Source organism: Macaca mulatta, chromosome 5, assembly GCF_049350105.2.
Source record: "Macaca mulatta isolate MMU2019108-1 chromosome 5, T2T-MMU8v2.0, whole genome shotgun sequence".
NCBI lineage: Eukaryota > Metazoa > Chordata > Mammalia > Primates > Cercopithecidae > Macaca > Macaca mulatta.
This window is the reverse complement of record NC_133410.1, coordinates 176,723,302-176,735,987: the sequence shown is the minus strand read 5'-3', so window position 1 is coordinate 176,735,987 and position 12,686 is coordinate 176,723,302. Positions and strand designations below refer to the sequence as shown.

Below are 12,686 nucleotides of genomic sequence, written 5' to 3'. Positions count from 1 at the left end.
GTCCCCCAGCTACCCTTCCCAGCCTCTGATAACCATCCTTCTACTCTATCTGCATAAGTTCAATTGTTTTAACTTTTAGTTCCTACAAAGTAGTGAGAATATGTGAAGTGTGTCTTTTTGTGCCTGGCTGATTTCACTTAACATAATGACCTCCAATTTTTGTCATGTTGTTGAAAATGACAGGATCTCATTCTTGTTTATGGCTGAATAACTAAAAGAATATAATTGTATTGTTTTTAACACAAAGGATAAATGCTTGAGGTGATGGATACCCCATTTACCCTGATGTGATTATTATGCATTACATGCCTGCATCAAAATATCTCATGTAATCCATGCATATACACACCTACTATGTACCCACAAAAATAAAAAATTAATAATTAAAAGGAAGTTCTAAATCAAGGTGTCTGGTGGGGGCTGCCCACCATCATAATGATGGTTGTCTTTATGCTGTGTTCTCACATGGTGGAAGGGGCAAGGGGGGCTCTCTGGGGTCTTTTTTTATGGGCACTAATTCCAGTTATGAAGACTCCACCCTCATGACCTAATCATCTCCAAAGGCTCTGCATCCTAATCCCATCACATTAAGTGTTCAAATTGTAACATATAAAGTTTGAGAAAATATAAAACATTCAGTCCACTACACTCTTCTGGATAATACAAAAAGAGGGAATATTTACTCTTTCTAAGGGCAAAAGTTAACTTTAATACCAAAACCTAACTAGGACATAATAAAAAGGAAAATTACAGATACTTCGCTTTCATGGATATAAGTGAAAAAATAATTAACTAAATATTAGCAAAATGAATCCAGTGAGGTTTAAAAAACCCTCAAAACAAAATGAGATTTACTCTAGACATGCAAATGTACTTTGTCTCATTGCTTGCTATTCAAATGTGTCACTAGAGTCTTTGAAATTTTCAAAAGTCTAATGTTATTTGAGGGCATGCTTCTATTTAAAAGTGGTTTTGATTCAGTATGTCAAAATACATTTTTAAGGGTAATGAGTAAGGTATTTGTTTTCATAATTGCAAATAGAAACAAAAGATGAAGTTACCTGAACTTCACCAGTGAAAAAATAAAACTGACATTATTGCATAAATATTAGTAGATAACTATAGAATTATATTGCAATGTTCTTTACCTTTCTTCTTCCAACGATTCAGTTTTGAAGGAAGGTAAATAGATCTCTCTGAAAATTATTCGGCTTCTAGGTGTTCCTTGATGAGCTCCCTGAGGATTTCAGTGATGCTTTAGATGAGTATAACATGAAAATTATGGAGGACTTTACCGCTTTCCTACGAATTGTTTCCAAACTGGCTGATATGAATCAGGAATATCAACTCCCATTGTCAAAAATCAGTAAGTATGTTTTACCTCCACTGTGGAACAATTTGAAGAATAAATAATCTTGCCTAAGAATAGTTTATTCTGGAAGAAGAGTAGAACCCCAGAAAGGTTATTCTGCCCTCAAGTGAGGAGATTCCTTTTCCTTTCTAAAGAAAAAAATTGTGCTTATTAGACATTAAAAGGGGAAAAGAGACTGAAACTAAGTAGGGCCATTTATAACCATCTTGTTAAATGCTGCTTCAGGGTCAAGCCTGGAAAACAGAGTAAGGGCATCTATGAGATGAAGAGAAACTAGGGACTAATTCTGTCACTGTCTTGAGAGGAAATACGCTTAGTGTTCATAAACGCAGATTCTAAGCATATTTCCTGGGTCCAAACTCTGGCTCTGCTACTTATTAGCTGTGATTTCTTGAGCGAGAGACTCCATACTCATGCCTTAGTTTTCTGAATAGATATATGAGAAAGGGAATAGCATTATCTACCTAGTTTTGATGAGTTTTAAATGATTAAATTAACATATATGAAGATCTTAAAATAATGTTTTGTACATGATTAACACTTTTAGCATTTGCTCTTTTTTTCATGAGCTAATAGATGGAAGCCTTCTAAGGGAAAATAGACACAAAAAGGTGACCGTCACAGGTGGGGTGAGATTGGAGTCTGTGAATATTATGCCTCAATTACGAATTAGACCAGTTTGAATGTCTGATCTGGGTTTTATAAGAATATCAATGGAAAATATATTTATTCTCATGCACTACTTCCAGACTTACTAATTGTGGTGCATGGTTTCAGGAAAGATTCTGAAGGCAAGTCTGAGTTCAGTAAGAAAAAGTAAAAAGGTTTGGGAGGCTGAGGTAGGAGGATCACGAGGTCAGGAGATCGAGACCATCCTAACTAACATCATGAAATGTTACTAAAATGCAAAAAAATTAGCCGGGTGAGGTGGCGGGTGCCTGTAGTCCCAGCTACTCGGGAGGCTGAGGCAAGAGAATGGCCTGAACCCGGGAGGTGGAGCTTGCAGTGAGCCGAGATCGCAACACTGCACTCCAGCCTGGGTGACAGAGTGAGACTCCATCAAAAAAATAAATAAATAAAAAATAAAAGAAAGAAAAAGTACAAAGGTAATAACAATAATTGTCCTATAAGAGTATACAATTTAAATTTAGTCTTTCATTTCTTATTAAGGCAACTAAAATATAATACACATTTTTATAATAGTGATACTAACATTAGTAGCCAACTTTCACTGGATGTATTCTGTGCCAAGCTGTGCTGCTCACCTTATGTGATCTAACTTACAAAACATTTCAGTCTTCATTACATGAAGCTGAATGGCTACCCTTGTAACATGGTCTAGAGAAAGTATCTGAGGTTTGACAACGTGCCTGAGTTCAAAACACTAATCTATCCCTAAGTATTATTGTCAGAATTCACAGGTAAAGAATGTGAAGACTCTCAACTCGTATCTCATTTGATGAGCTGCAAGGAAGGAAGAGTAGCAATTTCACCATTTGTTTGTCTGTCTGGGAACTTTGATGATGATTTGCTTCGACTAGAAACTCCAAACCATGTAAGTGAAGAGTGAGGTGTATTAATAAAAGGTGTTTAAGAAAGAATGGATTTATATTGCTAGGCAGCTTAGAAAGAACTTCAAATTTCCCAGATTAAAAAGGAAAAAAAAAATCTGGATGTATCAACAGATATATTCAGGAATTGGTGCTCTTGAAGTCAATATGATTTCAGTTTCTCAGAGTTGGCCTGAGGACCCTGCTCAGAGAGTTTCTAAACACCACTACTATTCTTCCATCTTTGAAGACTCTACTAATATGGACACAGGTTTGCTGTGGAAGAACCACGTAAAACTATCTTCAGGCTTTCTCAGTACTGCTGTAAGTGCTGTAAATACTACTTATAGTCTGCATCATTGATGCCTAAAATGGAATGCAAAGAACTAGACACATTTGGAAGATCCTGGCTAATTCATATGAATGTTGACACTTGGTGACATTTAATTATTTTAATACAAACTTTGAGAAAACATATTTTATTACATTTGATATTATGGATTGACATTGGTGTCTCAACTCCAATAGGTACATGTATTGGATTTTATTCCAAAATCATAGTCATGTATCACTTAAAATAATTTTGAAGACTATATACATCTTGTGCATTTTAAATTAACACATACATTTTTATCCTAAATTTAAATACTTTCTGAAGATACAGTTTTTAGTTTCAAATAAATGTTGGTGTGTTAAAACCAATGCATCATTCTTTTAATTGTATAAAATGGAATACCAACAAGAAAGTGTTTTCATACCCATAGGCAGTAAGTTAAGAACAAGTCAGGAAATCTTTTTATAAGGATTTATAAATTTGCAGTTCTTTTTCTCTTGAACTCACATTTTCTTTCCATATTCCCTCACATTTACCTTACCCAACTCACTTCATACAAATGTACTTTACTAGAGTAAGTTATAACCTCTTAAACTTGTTTTGCTTTTATTGTTTATTTTAATTAACAAAATTAATTTTACATTTTAATATAATGCTAAGTATACATGCAAATGTATCTTTTATAGCATATAGATAAGTTCTAAAGCATTATTTTATAGCATATAGATAAGTTCTAAAGCATGGACACCATGTACTAAGGATCGGTGTACTCCTCCCATGTTTCATTTTCTTGTCTCCCCTCTTCTCCCAGGCCATCAACCCTTCTAAACTTGGTGTTTTTCACTTTCCTTTTTAAAAACTACATATTATGAAATCCTTTTTTATATTTATTTGCTTTTGAATTTTGTGAAAAGTGAAGGAACAGTTACTGCAGTCACCTGAAAGTCGCTTTTACTTACATTCAGTGCTATGCCTTAAGGTTCATCCCTGTTGTAACATCAAACTGTCTTTTATTTTTACTATTTGATAATATTTTATAGCATGAATATCAAACAGCCCGTTAATCTGTTCTCCTGTTTTGAATAGTTGTGTTTGTTTCTCATCTTTGCTATTACACACAGTGTTGCTATGGATGTCTCATGTGTATGTGCAATAGTTTCTCTTAGGTATTGATTTTCTGGGTTAAAATAATTTTCTGAGTCATATAGGAACAAGAATATTCAAATATTAAACTTCTCAAGCTACTACCAACTCATTTAAAAAATAGCTGTGCCAAACAAGTCTTAGCAGGGGTGAAGGCAGTTGATATCTGTCACTTGAATGGTTACCTGCAAATTATTAAGTTTTAATAATAGAGTCTTGTTTAGATACTGTTGCACTTTATAATTTGCATCACTGATCTGCATAAGTACATGGAGTCAACTCTTATTATTCATAGATATTATGTATGAATTATGTATGAATTGTAACTTCCAAAAAAAAAAAGTAGCTGTGCCAATTTACACTCATACTAATGGTATGCTAGAGTTCTATTGATTCTGTATAGTAGTTTTCAAAAAATGAGCAGACATGGGAAAACTATTCGCCTTCTTCTTTTTACTTTCCTTCTTTTTGTTCTCCTTCTTTTTGTTCTTCTTCTTCCTCCTTCTTTTTATTCAGGTAATTGGGTTCCAAAGATTGTTTGAGTTGTTCAGTTGAATTCTCTTCTTGTGATGTATAATCCTCTACTCATTGATACCCTGTTTACAAGTAAATTCCTTTCACCAGTAAGTAGAATGAAATGGTGTTAGGTTTTCTTTCCTAGTGTTTCTATATTCCAGTGGATGGATGGTTGAAAGTGTCATCGGTATTTTGTGGATACAGTAATCCTCATGGGATGGAGCTGAGCCACTCTCCAGGCTTGCTTAGGATGGTGCTACCACAGTGTGTGGGTAACATCCTCTTCCTTCACAGCGAAGAATGGGCTTTAAAAATGGCGACTAAAGGATGTAACTCAAAGCACCACATAAGAAATTATCAACTTTCTTTATACATAAATAATACATTAAGAAAAATCGTATTTTCTCAGGTTACTCTAGGCACAATCGGTGTAAATCGCTCTCAGGCTCCAGTGCTGTTGTCACAGAAATTTGATAACCGAGGAAGGAAAATGCCGCTTAATGCCTATGCACTGGATTTCTACAAACATGGTTCCTTGCTAGGATTAGTCCAGGATAATAGGTATGTCCTCTCTGTCTATGTTTCTCTGTACCCCCATCTCTGTCTCTAATGAATTAATTTAATGAATTTTAAGGAAGAATCCTCACTACGGTTTCAAGTATAGGTTAAATCATACTAAGCATACTAGATTTTATTTTTAGAGACTAATGGCAGGAAAGAATAACAAATTTGGTATTATTTTTGTTTGTGGTTTTCCAGCAAAATCTTGGCACTTAGGCCAGTTCACATGACATAATGTTGTACTCTAACAATATAAATATTTGCATATGCTCATAGATATATTTTTATTTATTACTCTCCTGTTTATTGATTATTAGATATTTTAAAACTGAAAAATAATGGCATGCTCTCCAATATTTGAGAAGAGTAGATATAGGACTGAGTGCATGACAATTGTTTTAGCTCTGTGGCAGGAAAAACATTTTCAAAAATAGTAACCAGGGGTAAACACTCTTGGATTTACCTAGGATGAAGAAATTGACTTGGGCCTGAGCACATAGATGTGGGGAGGGGCATTCGGTCACACCAAAGCAGGAAACCAATTTTGTGTTTTACATAAAATGTTGGAGCAATCCTTATAGAATGAAGGTATTAAAATATCTGACACTCTTCAAAGATGTTGAGCACTGTTTTGAAAAAAAGTGACTCATTGTGAATAAAGCAGCTGTGACATTAGTAACTGATACATCTGTTTCTTCCCTTTTGAGTCTCTAGTTCCAATTTACCCTCCTGAGCTTTATTTTCCTATTTTGGTTATCTCCTGAGATGGCCAGCCTCCTATTTTTATTGCTTATCTATGATTGTGAAATTTCAACTCTTGAATTCATAATCACCATTGCCATAGATTAAATCAATATCTAGGGTCTGTGGCAGAAATAATTCTTGGAAAGAGATCTTGACAGACAAAAGTACCTGTTACTGATAAATTCAGCATTTAAATACAAGATAGGATGTTCTTTAATGTTTTGTGTTATTAATTTTCAAAATGTTGTTTTGTTTAGGATGAATGAAGGAGATGCTTATTATTTGTTGAAGGATTTTGCACTCACCATTAAATCTATCAGGTGTGTTATATATTTAAATATTGATTTTAGATTTTTTAATTATTTATAATTTGAAAAATGTTGAGCTCTTACTATAAGCCAGGTACATGAAGGTGCCATTAAACTTCTTCTGTGCTATGCATTTCAACTCCCCAAAGGCTCTGCAGAATGTCTCCTTATCTCTGTCAAATGCCATATACATATACAGGGTATTCCTGTTGTGTTATTTCTATAACAGAATTAATTCCAATGTCTAGTTGAGATGAAGTTTCATCCAGACTAGAGTCTCAGCCCCAGGCATCATGCACTGACAGGCAGCAATATTTGAAAGCTTCATTGACTCCTAGATCCTTGTATTCTCAATTGCCACAAGCAATGTGTGTCAAGGACATGATATTTCAGAGGGCTCCTTAGGGTTCTATCTGGTTTCTGGTTTATATTCACTTACATACTTTGAATTTCATGTTTTCTCCGATGTTTTCTGCAGGCTCCATCTGATTCTGACTTTTCATATTGGCCTCCTATTTTCATCTTTAACAAAACCTAGTGGGGTCCCAAGCAACACCAAACTTTATGTGGGTACCCCATTGTTAGGTTTCATTGACCATCTAATGTTGCTTAGTTGAATGTCCATCTTTCTTTTTCTTTTCTTTTTTTTGAGACGGAGTTTCACTCTTGTTGCCCAGGCTGGAGTGCCATGGCATGGTCTCGGCTCACCGCAACCTCTGCCTCCTGGGTTCAAGCGATTCTTCTGCCTCAATCTCCCAAGTGGCTGGGATTACAGGCATGTGTCACCAGACCTGGATAATATTGTATTTTTAGTAGAGATGGGGTTTCTCCATGTTGGTCAGGGTGGTCTGGAACTCCTGACCTCAGGTGATCTGCCCACCTTGCCCTCCCAAAGTGCTGGGAATACAGGCATGAGCCACCACGCCCAGCCTAACTGTCCATCTTTCTAAAGTCTTCAATCTACATGCAACTCAATACTTTATGGGTGTGGCTTTGTCCTATCACTTTTTATATGTTTAATTTGCCATAAATCTCTCCATTATTAGGTTCTTGCTAATCAAGTCTCTTTTTATATCTTGGATCTGAGCAGAATCAGGCCTGCTTGGACTTTTTATACAGACAGTAAAACTTTTGGGAGCAGAAGGAAACTGCTTTGTCCACTTGGAATATCTCTAATAGGGTATTCCTTGAGTGGCTCATAGTTACTCAAGTTATAATCTCCAGAGCAGCCCTAGAAACTCCACAGACTTGGAAGCTGTCTCAAAAGCCCGAGCAAAGAAATCACTCATTCGTGCATTCATCTAAGAAGTATTAAAGCATTATTGGTATGAGACACTTCCTAAGCATTTGGGCTATAAAGGATCATAATTTTTTTTTTTTTTTTTTGGAGACAGAGTCTCACTCTGTCACCCAGGCTGGAGTGGAGTGGTGCGATCTTAGCTCACTGCAACCTCACCTCCCAGGTTCAAGCAATTCTCCTGCCTCAGCCTCCTAAGTAGCTGGGACTACAAGTATACACCACCATGCCTGGCTAATTTTTTTTTTTTTTTTTTAGTACAAATGGGGTTTCACCATGCTGCCTAGGCTGGTCTCAAAATTCCTGAGCTCAGGCAATCCACCCACCTTGGCCTTCCAAAGTGCAAGGATTACAGGCAAGAACCACTGCACCTGGCCAAAGGATCATTAAATTGATATATATGCTTTAAAAAAATTCTTACATGTGTAGTGAAAGAGGTTGACTTATAGACCTTACAAACATGGTCAGAGCTATGATGGCAGATAAGGGAATGAATAACTCTACTTGCATTCAAAGAAAGAGTCTCAAATGAAGTAATTTTTTGACTAAGCCTTAAATTATGAGGAAGAAGAAATAATATTTTCAAAGTACAGACATGAGAAAGGGCCTGAAGGGTCAGGGATAGACTCCAAGCTCACTACGCCGACATGGAGAATATGGGCATTTGACAGAGATGGGGGAAGATGCTGGGTTGTTGTAAGAGACTTTACATGGAATTTGGATCTACATCAGGAAAGGTCTTTATATTAACATTAAGAAGTTTGGGCTTCGTCTTTTGAGCAATGTGTAGACAGTGCATAAGCATGAAAGGGGCATGAGCATGCAGATTATATATATGGCAGAAATGTGTAGGTGCAAAGGCTATAACAGTCATTCAGGTGGAAATGAGTGAAGGTCTGAATTAAGCGAATTGAAATATGATGCAGAAGAGTGATTAGAAAAATATTTATGAGGTAAAATTCAAGAAATTAGTAAAAAATTTTTATGCAGTTGGTAAAGATGACCAAAGTTCCTATTTTTGTTAAGGATGCATAGGAAACAAGGATAAGCATGACACATGGGGATGAGAATGAAAAATAGTGAGCTAGAATTTATACACATCACATTATATCTGGGAGATATCAGTCAGGAGGAAATGATAGTAGTCAAATGATAAGTCTGTAACTCAGAAGGAAATCTGGTGTTGTAGAGACAGAACGGATCAATTTTTGTAGTAGGTCAGTGATAACACTAGAAAATAACTGGAACTCTAGTGGAAACAGGAAGGTGCAAATAATAAAAGGCTGATAAGATGTCAGATCATGATAGTTTTCAGCCCTTGATCAGCCCAGCTATACTGTTCATTCTTGGATTTCTTCTCTCCTTTTTTGTTATCTGTACATTAGTTTCTTAATGCTGCTGCAACAAATCACCACGAATCTAGTGGCTTAAACTGACAGAAGTCCAAAACGTATCTTCTTGGGCTCAATCCAGTTGTCAGTAGGGCTGCATTTCTTTGTAAAGGCTCTTAAGGGACAATCTACTTTTATTGCCTTTTCCAACTTTTAGAGGCTGCCAGCATTCCTTGGCTTGTGGCTCCCTTTCATCTCCAAAGCCAGCAATGGTTCGTAGACTCTCACACTGCATCATTCTGACTCTCTCCTGCCTCACTCTTCCACTTACAGGGACCTTTGAGATTACACTGAACCAGCCCAGATAATCCAGGATTATTTTCCTATCTCAAGGTCAGCTGATTAGCAACTTTACTTCTCTCTGCAGCCATAATTCGTTCCCCTTTGCCATCTAACCTGACCTATTCATCGGTTTCTGGGGAATATATAATATGGACATCTTTGGAGGGCCATTATCTTTTTTACACATCTAGGTAAAGAAAGGAATATTTTCCTCTTCGTAGATGTAGCTGCCTGTGGGTTTCAGTATACACTGGACACACTAGCATAAACAAAACCAAATGACTTCACAAGAGATACATGGAGGAAAGAAAAGGAATTTGCGTTGCACTGTTGAAGGGAGAAGGGATCGAGTTATGTGGAATTTGATGGCTTTTCAGACTCTCTTGGTTCTCTCTTGCCTATTAGTCAAGGAGAAGAATTGCATGGGGGTTGTTTTGTTATCTTTTCTTAAATTTTTTTACAAGTTTTTTTAGGAGACATATGTTTCTTATCATTATTCCTTATATTTTGCTAACATAATTTCATCATCTGATGGGATTTACTTCTGCTTACCCAAGGAAAGCCTTTCTTATAATATTCAATCTCAGTAAAATGGATCCTATATTTTTCCCCCCATTTCCAGTGTTTCCCTGCGTGAGCTATGTGAAAATGAAGACGACAACGTTGTCTTAGCCTTTGAACAACTGAGTACAACTTTTTCGGAAAAGCTAAACAAAGTCTAAAAACAAAGTCTATGCAAACCACTTAAAAATAATTCCATAGTAGTTTTTCATGTCACATTTTTGATTCTCATGCTTCTTGCCAGAAATGCATTATGATAAAGTGGAAAGATCAAGCACTTTGGAATCAAACAGAGTTGCAATCAAACCTGCCATGTTCTATCATGAATACTCACAAATTATTTAGTATACGTGAATCTTGGTTTCTTTTTATAACTGAGTAATAATTGTTACGTCTCAGGTAGTTTGAGGATTGACTAAGAAAATGCAAGAATGTTGTATGTGACTGAATAACAATTTTTACTCTGCGAAGCCAAAGTAAATATAATATTATCAGTATTTTTATCCCCAGTGTCAATATTTATAAAATGTTTATTAAGGCTAGAAAAAATGAATACAATATCCTGAAGGTGAAATATATTCTCTTCAATTAGCATAAATATGATTACATAAGTTAGCTATACAGCTGTTGAGATAGTACTTTCTAGTAAACTTAAACTACTTTTTAAACATACATTTTGTGATGATTTAACAAAAATATAGAGAATGATTTACTTTATTGTAATTGTATATAAGTGACTGGAAAACCACAAAGAAATAAAGTGGGTTTGATCTGTTTACCATTGGTCTCATTGTGTTAAATATATGTATCTGTCAATCCTCTGGCACAATCTATTCATCATATATATTGTAATTTATATATAATAATCTTCCACCTTTACCCTTAGTCTCAGGTCACAATTCTAGAATCATTTTAGATCCTAAACTAAAACATAAAATTTTTTTCCTCAGAGCAAAAAGTCTGCTGTCTCCTGCCACCCAGATGTCTTACTGAAAGAGGATCTTTTGTATGCTGTTATTTATAAATAGATTACATTGGCTTAGAATAAAACCTATTTTTTATTTTGTCTGGAGATAGAAGAATATTCTGATTTTTGGGACTCACCCATCATTTCATGTAGCATATTATAGATCTCTACCTTTTCTGGGCGAATCTCATTTTCATTACTTAAAATAAGCACTACAAGAATCCTGGACACCAAGACACTTAGAAACTAAAGTGTTTTCTTTTTTGGGTTGGTAGGCTATTAATTACTGCCTCAATTTCACAACTTGCTATTAGTCTATTCAGGGATTCTACTTCTTCCTGATTTAGTCTTGGGAGGGTGTATGTGTCCAGGGATTTATCAGTTTCTTCTATATTTTCTAGTTTATTTGCATAGAGGTGTTTATAGTATTCTCTGATGGTAGTTTGTGTTTCTGTGGGATCGGTGGTGATATCTCTTTTATCATCTAGCTGCACCCTATTTCTATAATTTTGTTATTTCAAGACCTATATAAATGGAGGCCAGGCGTGGTAGTCCATGCCTGTAATCCCAGCACTTGGAGAGGCCAAGGTGGGCAGATCACGTGAGGTCAGCAGTTCGAGATCAGCCTGGCAAACATGGTGAAACTCCATCTGTACCAAAAATACAATAAATTAGCCAGGCATAGTGGCTCATGCCTGTAATCCCAGCTACTCGGGAGGCTGAGGTGGGAGAATCGCTTGAACCCAGGAGGTGGAGGTTGCAGTGAGCCAAGATCATGCCACTGCACTCCAGCCTGGGTGACAGAGCAAGACTTTGTCTCAAAACAAAACAAAACAGCAACAACAACAAAAACCTATATAAATGGAATCAAATCGTACAATATGTAACCTTTTGAGATACGCTTTTCTCACTTAGCATAATTTCCTTAAGACCATCCAAACCACTGTTTATATCAATAGTTTACTTCCTCTTTATTAATGAATAATATTCTGTGGTGTGGAGGTACCGTAGTTTGTTCACCTTTCAACCCGCTGAAGGACATTTAACTTGTTTCTAGTTTTAGGTTATGCCATAAATATTCATGTTTCTTCTGTTTTTATTCTCCTATTTCTCCTTTCTTGTATTCCTGTGAATTACCTGAACGTTTTTAGGCATACTTCTTGACTTACTTATATTGTTTTTGAGTATATCGCTATATGTCATATTCTTAGTGGTTTCTCTAGGTGTTGCAGTGTACATGTCTTTGTTTTCTGTTGCTATAACAGAATATTACAGAATGGATAGTCTGTAAAGAACAGAAGTTTATTTGGCTTCTGGTTTTGGAGGCTGAGAAGTCCAAGGCCATGGTGTTGGCATCTAGTGAGGGCCTTCTTGCTGCTTTACAATGTGGCAGAGAGCATCATACAGTGACAGGGCATGAGTATGTTGGCTTAGGTCTCTTTTATCTGGAGGCTGGAGTGCAGTGGTGTGATCTGTTTACTGCAGCCTCCGCCTCCAGATTCAAGCAATTCTTGTGCCTCAGCCTCCTGAGTAGCTGGGATTACAGGTGTGTGACACCACATCCAGCTAATGTTTGTATTTTTAGTAGAGATGGGGTTTCACCATGTTGGCGAGGCTGGTCTCAAACCGCTGACCTCAAGTGATCCACCCTCCTCAGCCT

The 12,686-nt window shown here is 36.3% G+C and overlaps 1 protein-coding gene across 1 annotated transcript in view; it reads left to right on the top strand.

The window, feature by feature from the left end:
- Positions 1 to 10,835, top strand: part of DDX60 (DExD/H-box helicase 60) — a 104,867-nt gene extending 94,032 nt beyond the window's left edge. The window contains exons 34-38 of the mRNA XM_015139475.3: positions 1,219 to 1,366; positions 2,785 to 2,927; positions 5,325 to 5,476; positions 6,478 to 6,540; positions 10,121 to 10,835. Coding sequence (XP_014994961.2) covers positions 1,219 to 1,366; positions 2,785 to 2,927; positions 5,325 to 5,476; positions 6,478 to 6,540; positions 10,121 to 10,220 — 606 coding nt within the window. The 3' untranslated portion in view covers positions 10,221 to 10,835. The remainder of the gene's footprint in view (positions 1 to 1,218; positions 1,367 to 2,784; positions 2,928 to 5,324; positions 5,477 to 6,477; positions 6,541 to 10,120) is intronic.
- The last annotated feature ends 1,851 nt before the right edge of the window (positions 10,836 to 12,686 follow it).